Source organism: Pteronotus mesoamericanus, unplaced genomic scaffold (genome assembly GCF_021234165.1).
Source record: "Pteronotus mesoamericanus isolate MK-2021 breed Mesoamerican mustached bat unplaced genomic scaffold, CSHL_Meso_final contig_120, whole genome shotgun sequence".
Lineage (NCBI taxonomy): Eukaryota > Metazoa > Chordata > Mammalia > Chiroptera > Mormoopidae > Pteronotus > Pteronotus mesoamericanus.
In genome coordinates, this window is record NW_026555041.1 from 1,516,925 (window position 1) to 1,531,254 (window position 14,330).

At 47.6% G+C, this 14,330-nt stretch overlaps 1 protein-coding gene across 1 annotated transcript in view; it reads right to left on the reverse strand.

Annotated features, from left to right (window-relative positions):
• Positions 1–14,330, reverse strand: part of RYR2 (ryanodine receptor 2) — a 558,936-nt gene that overhangs the window by 46,007 nt on the left and 498,599 nt on the right. Inside the window, exons 83-86 of the mRNA XM_054584705.1 lie at positions 6,891–6,971; positions 6,009–6,097; positions 4,500–4,628; positions 444–548 (exon numbers count right to left, since the gene is read on the reverse strand). Of these exons, the coding sequence (XP_054440680.1) occupies positions 444–548; positions 4,500–4,628; positions 6,009–6,097; positions 6,891–6,971 (404 nt within the window). The remainder of the gene's footprint in view (positions 1–443; positions 549–4,499; positions 4,629–6,008; positions 6,098–6,890; positions 6,972–14,330) is intronic.

The following is a 14,330-nucleotide window of genomic DNA, read 5'->3' on the forward strand; positions in this document are numbered from 1 at the left end:
AGTTAAATTTCCGACTAGTAAGTGAAAGCCATTGATTGAGAACAGCTGCTTATTTAGACCCTGAAAGAAAATCCTGCCCCTTCAACAAGGGACTTGCAGCACATCTAAAATCTTCCCCCCGCTCCTGTCGTCTGAAGGGAGGAGGGCCTTCCAGGAGTGATCACGGGGGAGCAAGTCTTATGAAGGGACTAAACGTAAAATGGGACTAAACTCCTTTATGTCCCTATATATTCAAGTCTCTAAGATCTTTTGTTCTCAAATTTGAATAACCTCTATACTCAGCTTGCATGAAATTATTTTAAGACATTTTCTGTAATGGAGAATGAAAAGTGTAGGGAAGCCATCTAAGAAAGGCTACATTCAAACAGAGGCAGCGTGCTTGGTTCGCCCAGGATCGCCGCGTCCGCGTCGTGGCTCAGGGCGGCGGAAGGCGGCGGCCCTACCTGCGACAGCTTCATCTGCATGTGGGCGAACACGTGGAGGAAGCCCACGACAGCGTCCCAGAGCCTGCTGTGGGCCAGGCTCTGCTGGTTGCCGGTGCAGGGGCCCTGCGGGGAAACACAGCGACAGCGTCACTCCTGAGAGCCCCGTGCTGACGGGGGCTTCCCAACACTAGGGGACAGCAGCGTATCTAATCACCAACAAGTCACCTGAAAAGAGAACCCGAAACGAGGGAAAGACGAGCAGTGAAAAGGGAACAGTTCCCTCAGGAGATACTCACACTCTCCTTCAAAATGTTTAATATAATAAATCCCAAAGAGTTTCTCAAGGATTTTCATGTTGTTTCAGTATAAATCATAAAACACTGACAAAAATGGTGAATGATTTCACTTTTGTCTGGCTCTGGGTTCTCCTATTTAGAGAAGGGGAGAGCTGCTCGGTCACGTCGGTCAGCGTGTGTCTCCTTGTCTGGGAAGAACCTGAGTCACGTGTGGAACGAGGTCAGCACTTCTCTCTATGGCACGGTGGCCCTTGCGAAGCTCAGGCACAGAGAGATGGTGCTCGTCAGTGCGTTCTTCGCGGCACAGCTGCTCTGCCAGCCACACGCCCATGGGCAGCCCAAAAGATTGACAGCTAGTATGGGTGGAAACAGGGGTTCTGTGACAAAGCTGACACCGTCAGCATCAGAAAGTAGCCTCACAGGGGATCCCATCGTAAATCTCTGACTGGGCAGGTCCTGGCGCGGAGTCACGCCCCAGGCCGGGGATTTCTTTGGTAAAAGGCTCCTCTTCCCCTCAGGCCAGCCCGTCCATTGTCCATTCTTGGGTCCAGGTGAACACACCTTTGAAAGGCCAGGAGGGGTCCTCTTTCCAGACGCCTCTGAGGCTCAACAGCCCAGAATCTTCGCTGCCCTGCAACCCAACCCCTGCCTCTCTTTCTCCCACCTCCATGCGCTCTTCCTCCCCTTCCCTCCTTAATTCCAAATGCATTAAAACCCCTGCAAAACCGGTATTCTCCAGAGCATGAGACCAAGCTCCTGAGCCGACGTCGTCTGTTTTCTTCAAATAAACTCATAAAATTTTCCTACAGGTTTGGATGTTTCTTACGTCAACATTAGTTATTAGCTTGACAAACCCAGAGCCTGAGACAATCCATGGGAACCTGACTGTGCCCTCCAGGCTTCCGCCCCCGCCCTGAGGTCACGAGCAGTGGAGGCCACGATGCAGTGGGCACAGGGTTTGCATGCAGACAACTTCTAGTTTTACTTTTCAAGAAAATTGTATACCTCTAAGTTTTGTAAACATATCCACATCAACCAGAAAAATAAGTAACAGGGATTTCATTTTTTTTAAAAAGCAGATATACAAGAGAGTTCTTAATTTTCAATTTATTCATTCCTTTATACAAATGACTCATATTAAGTTTGAATTAGAGAGAGCGTTAAGACTTCAGAGATTGCTCTAGAAACAGTGACTGGAAGAGGTGACAGCACGGCTGAGATGCTGACGTTGGAACCTGTTGGAACCTGGAACTCTGCCGCGGCCTGCAGCTGGGCCAAAGGGCCAGCAAATGGGGACCCAGCAGGTCCCCCTCCCCAAGGCTAGAGGGGCTGAGGCTGCCGGGGCAGAAGCTGGAGAGAGGCCTCGGGCAGGTCCCCCTCCCCGCCACCCCCTGCCCTGTAGGGGGCAGGCTGCTTCTCCGGACCCGGTCTGCGGACAGAGGAGGCTGCGCAAGACCAAGCTGGGTGTGTAAGGTCTGTTATGAGACTGTGTAAAAGACACAGTTACAAAAAAAAGATGTTTCTTTTCTGAGCTACCTGGAAAGGAGGGAGCAACCTGGCCCAAACATTGCCCCAGAGGACTGCCTGAAAGGATGATGCAATTCCAAGGCAGACTGGCACCAGATGCGGAGTCTGTGGAAAGATCTGAAACTGTGTCTGAAGAGAGGCATTTCCAGGCCCTGGACGCACTCAGGGGCAGGTCCGGGAGGTCCTGACTTTCAGGTCCCTGGAGAGAGACATCCCTTCCCACAGGTACCACCCAGGAAGCCTGAGGCTGACCCTGGGTCAGGGAGGAGGGGCAGCCCAGGTCACCCTGCTGCCCCCCACTCCCCAGGTCAGCCTGACCTCGGCGGGCTTCACAGTGGACAAGAGTAGAGTGACCGTGACACTGACTACCCCTGCAGTGAGACTCCGCTGGTGACAAAGTGACAGAGACTGGTAAAGACAGAGCCCGCAGGGCAATCTGAGGAGCGAGTGCTGAGGAGGAATCAGGCTGCTGGGACCTCAAGGGCGTGCACTCAGCCCACCCGGTGGGCCCGGCCGTGGTGCCTTCACCGTGACTGCTGGCCCATCTGGCTGTGAGGGAGGCTCTGGCTGCAGAGCCACGGACCTCCACAGCTTCCCTGTGGTTCACGGTCCAGGTGGCACCGGGTCACTGAGTGCAGTCCAGCGACCGGGTGCGTCTGGCTACACAGATGTTGGTGTTGGGGGAGCTGGGTGAATTGTATATGGAAGCTCTTTGTACTGTCTTTGCAACTTTTCTGGAGAGCCAAAATTATTCCAAAATAAGTTTTCATTAAAATATGTACTTCAGAAATGATTAATTTATATAAAATATCTTATAAACAAGGAATGAAAAGTTAAAAAATAAATGAGCCATAATAAGCCATATTCCTTTACCTGCTATCTCTTGCATGTTCATACAAACAAGTTAAAATAATTTTGCGTATAGTGAAACATTAATGGATGCTTGTAGTTTTATATAAATTCAGGAATCTGACTTATGTTAGGAATTAAGAAAGCCCACGCTTAATAGGCATTCAAGTCTCATTTATTATCTAGAAACCATTTTCCTGTTTCTGTAAAATTCGCTGACTTGATAGTGTCATCAGTTGATCTTACTAAATCAGGACAATTCACACTGAATGTGAATAATATGTTTCTAGACAGAGATGAGAATATTAAGGCAATAATGCACGCCAGGGGCGATAAGGAAACAGGAACAGGAGTGAACTGAAACTGATTTAAAATTCACTGTGATCTGGCCTAAAGAAAAATTATTAGAATTATCCTGTGTGGCTTTTCCGTCTTGTAATGCTGAAACTGGGATCCTGTTCTCTGCCCAGGGAGAGAACAGAACAAGCGAGCCGCCTGCGAGGCAGGACCACGGTCCACCTGCCCTCCCTCCCCGTGCGGAGCTCTTCCTCAGTCCGTCGCCCGGTAGTGCCCGAACCTGTGCCACCTCCAGGACACGGTCCGCTATTTTTACGTAACTCCCCCCAACAAGGTTATGTTTAGTCTAAGGAAGCAATCTGTAAACCGCGTCCTCCTGTTTAGGACTGGCACATGGCATTGCAACCCTGCGGCTCCCCGATCCAGAGTGCTACTGTCCGTGCAGACAGAAGACAGAAGGGAAAGAAGACGGGCTGGCCTTCCAGGAAACCGCAAAGTTCTGCTGCTTGGAAAAAAACACAATTTTATAAAATCTTTTCAAAATCTCTAGGTTAAGACAAATTTGGCCTGAAGAGAATATGAAATAAACCAATGTTTAAAATAGAATTTTCCCTCTAATATATCATACATGATTATGTTACATAATTACACACACATATATATACACACACACACTAAGGTGAGGTTATTAACTACTAGTCTCTTTGTCACAAAGTTTCTGTGAAAATTCCTCCCCGCTTTTACTGGAATACTATAAGGGTGGGACTAATGCCCGCCCACTCGCAACACTCGCTGAGAGTGCGCTGCACACAGCAGGCCCTGGGCAGGCCAGCACCCTCACTGTGGTTCCTGCCGCCAAGGAGTGAACGATGTCTCAGCCTGCCAAAGGGCAAAGCAAGTTCATACCGTATAAACTCACATCTCAGCCTAGTCTTGTTACTCAGCCTGATCTGGCTAAGCGTCTACAGACGAGGCCCATCAGAAATGGGACGGTGGCGGAGGAATACCTGCGGCATGCTGCAATTTTCCATGGAATTCCAGGCTAACCAGCTGACTCTTTTTCTTTCCTTCTCTCTTGAAATAGCAGAAATGTGTAAATGTTTACCTGAATATACTCGGTGAGCGTGTTAAAGACTTGTTTGGCCACTTGAATGGCTTTGGAGAAATTCCGCTGTCCTTGCTCGTCAATGACATCTTTCCCAGAATAATACCAGTAGAAATCACTGATAGACTCCTGCAAGAGAGAAGCAGAGGGTGAAGGCATGTCCTGAAGCCATCGCTGGCCTGTCTGGTTCGGGAATCTATAACAGGGAATCATTTCACAAAGCAATTTGGAAGTGAATAAAAACACCTGTGACATTTTCCTAAAAATGCAATATGGCAGTGTCCTCCCGAGATAGAGTTAACAACTGGAGAGGAGCAGCAGAAATCTTAGCTTTATGACCTTCTATCTCTGATGATCTTGAACTTCACAAACATAAGGACTCATAAGATTAATTCATATTTATCCCTTGAGCAGTTAGATGTTTACTACATCAGCACAGAAATTAGGCCGATCATGGAGTGATATTTTTTGGGTCACAGACTGGCTTCCTATCCCTCCAGCAAAGCTCCTGACATGTCCCTGGTGAGAACTCAGCATGTCTCGCGTCTGTAACCGCCCCTGGGCACACTGGCTGGACTGCTGGTAAATACTGACAACTGTAAGCAAACATCTAAGTAAGATCAGTCTCTCTAGGCAGGATATTTTCAAGAATAACTTATATTCGGAAGGAATGTTAGTTAGCTAAATGAATAACACAATTTAGCCTCGTGTGCAAACTACATTTGGGTTTTGAGACATGTAAAAAAATCACAAATATGTTTTTACCAACTCTTCTTAATGTACACATATGCTTCAAAAATAGATGCTTTCCCCCATTAAGCTTTAAGTAAAAAAGTGTTGTGCTTTTATACACTTAAAGGTTTAGGGAAAAACTGGAAGTCTGTGTGGATTTTCCAAGTATGATACTGACCTCTCCTGTAAATAAGATGAGAAGTAAAAGTTTCAATGCACAGGCTCTCCTCGTTGAGGAGGCTTCCACCTTCAGAACATGTAAATATGTTCTTATAAACATGTAAACAAGTCACTAAAATAGAGAGTTTTTTAACTGACTGAGTTTTAAGCTGAATTGTGAAATTAATTCAAATATTAGGACAGCTGAAGAGATCTAACATGAGGTTATTAAATGTAAGTATATACGTAGTTGGAAAACCTTTCTTTCCCATTCCTGAGAATGTTTTGAATATTCTTCCCCCTTTTATCTATCCACTACAGAAAAAGCACAGCATGTAAGTGCTTTACAAAATGAAAATAAAATTTTAAATGCCAACAAGCTACAATATGTAGAGGGAAAGATAGCACTTATAGACAGAAAATGATGAGCAAAGTAGAGCCAACATCAGAGACAGAGAGACAAAGGGCCCATTTCTCCTGAAGGCTGATCAAAGGCGAAACATCCAACTAGTCATAAACCAAAACACATCACGACATGTCACCTTAACGTATTAATCCACCATGTTATTTTGGCTAAGCAACCCCTTTAATTTGTCGCTTTCGCATGCGGCAGGATACCTGAACCCTCAGCAGGTAGTCCACGGTGGAGATGATGATGTTGACAGTGGTATTGTTGCCAGTCTGGGTTCTCAGATAATTCTGAAAATCTATATAAGACCAAAAGATACCATTAAAGCTCATTCCAAAGTTTAAAGTGACTTGTTATTTGAATAACTCTAAAAGCAAATGATGTCTCCAGCAAAATCATTGTGGCTAAGAGCAGTTTTAACATGAAATAGTTCGTGTTTTCCATAAAAAGTGAGTGGCCACCCCATAAGCGTGTCTGGGTGCCCACAGAGCAGACACTGTCACTTTTTGTCCGAGAGGTGGCTGACACGGTTCCTGACTCCTCCCTCTAGAGCCCTGGGCCGGGACTGGGAAAGGGCCCCCCTTGTAGCAGGCAACAACTACACTACTCCGTCACCCTTTCTTCCTCAGGACTGTGCTCAGTAACTCGGTAACTGAGTGGAACTCCCCACCTCGCTCCCACCCGCCTGGACGCAGCAGCCAGTGCAGAGCTGGGTCCATCAACAGTGGGCGGAAGCACTTATACGTGGGGATCCGTGGGTGCCTTCCCCAGGTACAGGGAAGGGGCACAAGGGGACAGAGCTATGTATTTCTCTACAGAGACCTCTCCAATCTGCATCTTTTTCACCTGCGACCCGTCTACTCCAACCTAGGAGCAACTGATGGGAGTTAGTGAAATGGCTACAAAGGGCTTTGAAGCAGCAGTGCAACATGTAAAATGTCACAGGGCCAGGGCCCGCACACACAGCGCGATGCTCAGGGGCTGGCCGCTGGTTCCGGGGAGGAGCCTGCCTGGGAACTGACCGGCCTCTGTCATCACTGGCTTCAAACATGTATTCCTGGTACCATCATCCAGCCTCAGGTCTCACAAACCTGAGTTGTGTCCCTCACAAAGCAGTTGCAGGAAGCGGAAGAGGTCACAGGTGAACTCGTCATCCTGAAGAACCTTTTCTCCTGCAGGAAAGTCCAGACGTTATCAACCACCTGAGCGAGTGTGCCCCGCCCTGGCCCCACCTCCACCACACTTGCAGGTGGGTCTAGCATCGTTCTGAACGGAAGCAGTCACAGGTCAGGGCCGCTCCTCTATCTGAAGCTCATATGACCATGCGCTTGGCAGATAGATGCACATTTTCTTTGTCAGAAAAGAATATTTGAATCTCAACACTCAGATTTCTCTCTGTCAAAAGTAGCAGCATGGGTTTGGCAACATTTTAGAAGCAACCTGAAGATTTAAACATTTTTCTTTCTTTCTTCTTTTTTAAAAATAGATGTGTACAGAAATGATTTCTGCGTCTAGCACATATGTTCACGTTAAAGCCGCGTACTCTGCAGCATTAAAGACTAAGTGTATTTGTGGGGCAAGGGACACCGCCGAAAGGCTCAGATATTCTGCCTCTGTTCCAACTTAAATGTATTTCTATCGCAAGCTACTCTGAAAGCAAAGACACAAAAAACAAACAAACAAAAACCAGCACCACACAAATGCAAGTTGATTTTAAAAACAAAAAGTGTCAGTGAAAAAAATGTTCAACATATGAGCATATGCTCTGGAATCTAAATTAGTTTAGAAAGCAAAATGACAAAAAAAATGTTGTTTGGCAAGTGAGTGAATGTACTTATGTATTTAAAAATAATAATATTAATAAATTCTCAGACTGGAAATACTTTGGGTTAAAAAAGAACATGATGCGATGACCACGTGTTCACTTCAACTGAAAGTGGGAACAACAGCAATGACAGAGCTGATGGACTTACCAGTCTGCAGTCTGTGACTTTCAAAGTGACAGGCTTCATGTAATGGAAGGGTTAGGAAGCAAAACCATTTTTGAAAACTAATATAAACATTTAAAAAAGTACATGATGTCACTGTACTGGTTTCCCTGTGAGCCTGTAAAATACAATCTTGGGTGACCAGACTAAAGTCACCAGGTCCACAGACCAGCCCTGTGGCAAGTCCACATGTTAAACGCACCATGTCTTGAATCTCATTACATGGCTGATAAGCCCATTCCTTGGTGTTTAGTTCATGATCGGATACGGAAAGGAGACCAGTCTGGGCCTATAAACTGAACTCTTCATCAATAATACTTAGCATCATTTCATGAGCTGTTTTAATCAGAAGAGTCTTTAAAATGATCCTTAAGTCAAAATATCAGTAGTTACTTACATGAGCTTTATTGATTCTCGTGAGCCCATCTAAAATGTTTTTCCCCCCAAAATCAAATCGATAAACCACGTACATATTTTCAATGTTCATATATTTCATGTGGAATGAGTAACCCTTGATAGAAAGTACTCAGAACAGTTACCACTGAAATAAAGACCACGAAGTCTACCTGTGGACCTGAAAATGCCCAGCACACTGCCCACTGATTTGTAACATAAGGTTTAGTCACTGCTGGCAGGCATAGTGTTTTCTCAACTGTGTACACACACCAGTGACCTCACTCTCATGAGGATGTGCTGCACGCAGCAGATGATCTGGGGCAGGAGGCGGAAGCCTCCATTCCAGCCAGGCGAACCAGGTGCAAAGGGGTATGACTGCGCAAGGCACACGTTTGCATCTGGTTAAAATGCTGCCACCGCCCATGCTGCAGGAAGGAGGGCAGCTGGAGAGGGATGACGGCTTTATGTCTGCAGGAGGCACAGGAGAGCAGCCCACGTGGTAACAGGTGCAACACAAAGTTCACTGGACAACGGAAACTGAGATTAACAACAAGTAATGAGACGGAGTAAAATGGACTTGAAAGTGCTCTTACTTTCTTAATTTGTGTGTGTGATAGCTGCATGAGTGCCAAAAGTAACTATTATGAAGAGCTTTCCTTTGCCTTTGTTTTAATTGCAAGGGGTTTAGAATTTCTAATACCATAATAAAGGGAGAGCTATTGCAGTGTCACTGCTGATGACGAGTTGGTTCTTTGTGCCTTAGTTTTCTCATCTACAAAATGAGGATATTGTGTACGGTCCACTTCACTGGCTCTCCATCACCTACGTGACCATTTTCACACATTGTGGGAAGCTCGGTATTAGTAACAGTGGCAGTAACACTACATAAAGGAACAGCATTCCTACATGATAAATATAGTTTCTTGAACATATTTAGTAAATGTGTTTGTATTTTCAAAAAGCCATCTTAATTTTACTGAACCAAGATAGTCTCAAAAATATAAATTTTCACTTTGAAATAATGTTAGGTAGACCTTATTTATTCAAGCTGCCACTAAATATTAATTCCTACTTTTGAGATCTAATAAAGTTAACATTTTTAAAAACCACTGTTCTATTCACAAATTGGTTTACTCCACTAAAAGTACACAATTATTTAGTTAGAATATTCACAGTCACAGATCAAAGTTTATGGCCTTATATCCAGACAAAGCTTGGTTTAATTGTTATTAACTGTTAAAAATTAATTACCAGTAGTTGTTAATAAAATAAATGCAGTAAGTAAAAAGACCACCTAGTGTGCCTATACATAGAATGAGGGCAAACAGAGTTGCGAGGAGTGCAGTCCTAGCAGCTACAGGTCCTTCCACGGCGATGTCTCCAGCACCGCAAAGCCGAACGCGAGGCTGCTCACATCAGGAACCCCTCACGGCCGTGGGGGAAAGAATTCTGGGGACTGACCTTTAGGAGACTGAACTATCTACTTTGTACCATGCAATACTGAAGAATCACCAAGAGCAAGAGTTTTCAATAGTGACAAGTCAGGTGTTCAATTCCATGTGGGTGGTTTCAATGTCACTGCTTAAATGGCTTACGCATGGCTGCTCAATGATGTCACGACTCATCTAACAAACAAGGGCTCGCAGCCAGCATGTAGGTAGTGGCTATGCTGTGCTAGGCACAGTGCTAGGTACATTTTCTCATCGTTTCATTTCAGGGGCACAATCATCCATAGGGATATGAATCCCATTTTGCGGTTTAGTAAACACCTGAGAAATTTAGGAGCTTGACTAATGTCCCACAGCTTTTAACCTTTGATCAAGCGTCTGAACCCAATAAACTTGAACAAACATTCATCAAGTGTCTCCTCTACGCTGAGTACCTGGTGAGGTGCTGGGGATGACCGACTAACGGACATCATCCCTAATCTCAAGAAGTCGCCAGTCTAAAGCGGGGATGAGCAGCAGCGGCCACTTAATATTGCAAAGTCTCCCAGAACCCACTAGGCCATAGTTTCTAAACTTCGCCAAGGTCTCCTCCTTCAGTAACCAGGGAGATCTTTGGCTAACGGCCTTTGACCACACACTGGATGCTACTTAACGAGTGAGTTTCTGCTTGCTTTCATCAATTTTAGGACCCAAGGAAAACATTTTCGCGAAGTGTGGCTTTGGAAACGTCAATGGACTGTTCTGAGCCTTTGTTTACCGTATGGGGATTAACAATCCTAACCTCCTTACTTGCAGGGCTGTTGGGAGAATCACATTGGTTCAAAAAAGCACAACTGCTTTGAAATATGCAAAGCTGAACAGGAATAAATGTAAGGTTCAAGAAAACTAGATTTCTAGATATAGCAGTTCCATGGGCTGTGGATATGATACATTATCCATACAGTCTACTAAGTGCAGATATATAAATTAAGGCAACAACCCAACACCAGTGCATGAAGCAAACCCCTATTTCGAATCCCAAGAAGTAAAAACAAAAGTGACCGCTTTGTGAAATAGATTAGGTGCGTCCCGTGGCTAAGATTCAAGTACAGGGTGGCTGTGGGGCGAATATCCCTTTGTTTTCAAATGCGACTTGCAGGTTCTTTTTCCTGTCACCTTCTCTTGCTGCCTCTCAGCGCTCGGGACTCCAGCTGAAACCCCGATTGTCCTCCCTGCGTCCCACACACCAGCCTCCCTGCTGGCCCGACCTTCAGACTCGGGCAGCGCCGCGCGGGCGCAGGGGGAGCAGCCCGCCGCCTGCCGCCGCCTGCCGACGCCTGCACCGGGCCCGCGGAAAGCACGCTCGCGGGAACCCCCTGCAGCCTGGCAGCCGCCTGACCTCGGCTACGCGCGGCCCCGAGGCAGCCACCGGCCCCTCACGGCAGGGCCCAGCTCGCGCGGGTCTCAAGCCTCGCGGAGAAGCCGGGAGCCTGCGGGGCGAGCAGCCACCCCCGCAGGCGCGCGCCGGACCCGGGCTGTCAGTCAGGAGCCGAATTCCCGGGCGCGCTCACCCCGCGCGCACGGCCGCCTCAGCGCGCCGTACGCTCGAACGGCCGCCCGCCGCTTCAGGAGGCGCGCGCAGATGCCCGGGGCACAGGAGGCCGTCGCGGCCTCCCACCGGCCACTCACCTGTTCCCGACCCCTGGGCACAGCCCTCCCTCTCCACCGGCCGCCTGGGCCCGTGTGAGCCGCCCCGCGCCCCAGCCGCCAGCCCGCGGCTCGGCTCCCGCGCACGCACACCGCGGGCGCCGCGCTGAGGCCGTTCGTCCCCAAGCCTGTCCACAAAGTCCTGCGCCCTGAGGAGCCCCCGCGCCCGGACGGCGCCGGGCGCATCGCGGCCACTCACACCGACGCGCGCTCGCGTTTCCTCCAGCAGACGGTCGCCCGCAGGAAGGGCAGGCGGCGGCGGCGGCGGCGGCGGCGAGGCCCCTGAGAGCCAGGCCACTAAGCGGGGCAGCCCCGGGACAGCGACAGCCTCGGCGGGCCGAGGCCCCTGAGAGCCAGGCCACTAAGCGGGCGGGGCAGCCCCGGGACAGCGACAGCCTCGGCGGGCCGGCCCCCACAGGCTGCCAGGCATCCTCGGGGGCGGGTCAGGGAAACCGAACGCCCTGTGCTTCAACTCTCCCTACAGACACACCAGGCAGAGCCGATGGAGGCTCGGGAGGGCTAACTGGTAGTTCATGTTTTCTGTCCACTTTATGTAAACCAAGCCATGTCTGAGGAATCAGGTCGGCCTCACAATTCAGTTTGCTCCGAAGGCCACGGCCGGGGCAAAGCGAGCGCCGCGAAGTGGGCCGCCTCCGTCGGCCGGAGCCTGGGAGGAGGCGGCGGCCGTTCGGCTCCTCCTGATTTACCGTAGCGAGGCGGTTAAGGGGCTCAGAGGAAAAACAAACTAAAACCCCAGGATGGAATGAAATTTTAACTATCCATACAGGGGTTTTTTTTTGCTTTGAATGTCATTATATGTTAAAAGAAAACACATATAACTAAAAAGCATACAGAGAAGACATGATCGCATCACAGGTCTACACATCCATGAAACACTTGCTGGAAAAAATGTGGGTGTCTGTTGTTGTTATTTAAAGACAAGTGGGTGTTCCAGGCTTCCGTAGAAATGTGGACATTTAGTTAAGGAGGGATGAGGACCCTGGGCCAACATGACAGTGACAGCAATAGAAAAAGGAATATATACCAACAGTCTGAAATCTTTGGGTACAAACCTGTAAGAAACAAATTTCCTACTGGAATCTCAATACCACATTAGGAATATTATTTGTCACCACAGAAAGTTCAACAGTGGTTTTAAAACTTCCACAATGACTGCAAGAACTGGCAACAGATTGGGGCCTTCGAAGGGAGCAATGGACAACAGGGAATGGGACAAAACAACGCCACCCAAACCAGAACACGGGGCAACGGGTGGGCAAGGGGCTTGGGCGGCAGGATGGGGAGGTACACGTGTGAGGCAGGACGCCCGCATTTCAGCCCCGGGCCTGCGGGGCCCGGGACAGGCCGTGGGACCTGTGTGCCTCCGTCTCATCCTCATCAGTAAAGAGGACGACACCTCACTGGAGGGGTGTGGGTGGGGACCGGGGAGTCTGTGTGCTTAAGTTAGGGTCCCTTTATCCTCACGAGGGAGACACCACCTCGTGGAGACAGATCAGACGGGAAGCTTCGGCTCTGAGAGTCTACGTTCTCAGCGGGGTGGGGCGGGGGGCTCGAGCTGGAGCGACCCCGTGGGCGCCAAGCTTGGACGTCCCAGGCTTTGCTGTGTATGATTCCAAAGCAAGGATTGACCTGCCCTCTCCAAGGGGGCTACAAGCATTCCTTAACCTTTGTAGTAGCTTTAAAAAATGGCTGTGTAACTCATTTTAAAAATATGCCAAAACACAGAGCCACTTTAGCTGTTCTTAATCAATCTGGAAACAGGTGTCACCTCTTCCCTTCTTTATTTCCATGTAAGTCTTTTAGAGAATATTTGAGATTTCAGTACCATCTTTGTTACTATATGAATTTGGAGACTACATATTCCTACCATTCTGGTGTTCTCTGAATTTGGTCTCAAGAATAAAAATTAGTTTTTATGTTAAGAATGTTTTTGACAAGTACTGTTCTCAAAAGACTAAAGAAAACCCGTCGCTCTCAGTGCGTGGAAGGGACCCAGCAGGGCCCCTGGGCAGCAGGGGGCTCTAGCCGAGCCCACCCTCGTGCCCGCTGATTTCCGGTGCTCCCGCAGACTAGCCATAAAGCCACAGTATGTCCCAGACAGAAACGCCACGGGAGTCACTGCGCACACCCAGGTTCACTCAGTTTCACAACAGTCGCGAACACTGGGTCTGCCAGGATCATTTAAACGAAGGAAACAGAACAGAACACATCCAAAAACATAATTTAAATGCTTGTTGCTCTTTCATGTCTAATATTTTAATAATTGAGTATCCTCATAGGAAAAGGAATAAAAAGAAAACCTTAGTACATACATTTAAAAAAATAACAGGATGCATAATGGTAGAAATTATATAATCTACTTGTTAAAATGGTCTATGAAAAGAAAAAGGCACAAAAACTATCACTACCAAGACTATACACAAAGCCAGCAACAAATCAAGAGCAAAGAAATAAAAGGCAGCTCATTTTTAATAGTTACCAGGCTCATGAGTGATGACTGAGGAAGGAAAGTACATTTATAGTAGTTGAAAGAAAAGGAAATGGGGAAAAAGAAAAGTTGAGATGTTGGTTTGGTTTTGCTGTTTGTAAGGAAATAAAATAGAAAACGTGTTAATCAGTTTGGGCAGTTATTCTGGGCGTGTGTTGAAACAACATGGACGAGTCAAAGCAGCCCCACATTGGGAGATGTAGGCATTCTCATGTCAGAGTGGCTGCTCCCACCCAGTTTCTGATCAGGGATCCCAAACGCTGTTCCCATCCAGCTCTGGCTGACAATGGATAGGAGACCCAGGAAATTAAGCCTGGGGGGCCACCAGTACCTCATGCGAGCTGATAGGAACAATGACTAAGGGTGATTCCTGAAACTGTGTTCAGAGCCTACAGAACATTAGGGAATAACTTCAAGGAAAATTGAAATATTTCTAATTCCAAAACAAGAAAGTCAGACTGCACAAGAATTCATTCATTTTTAGGCACTTTACACTGGAAAATG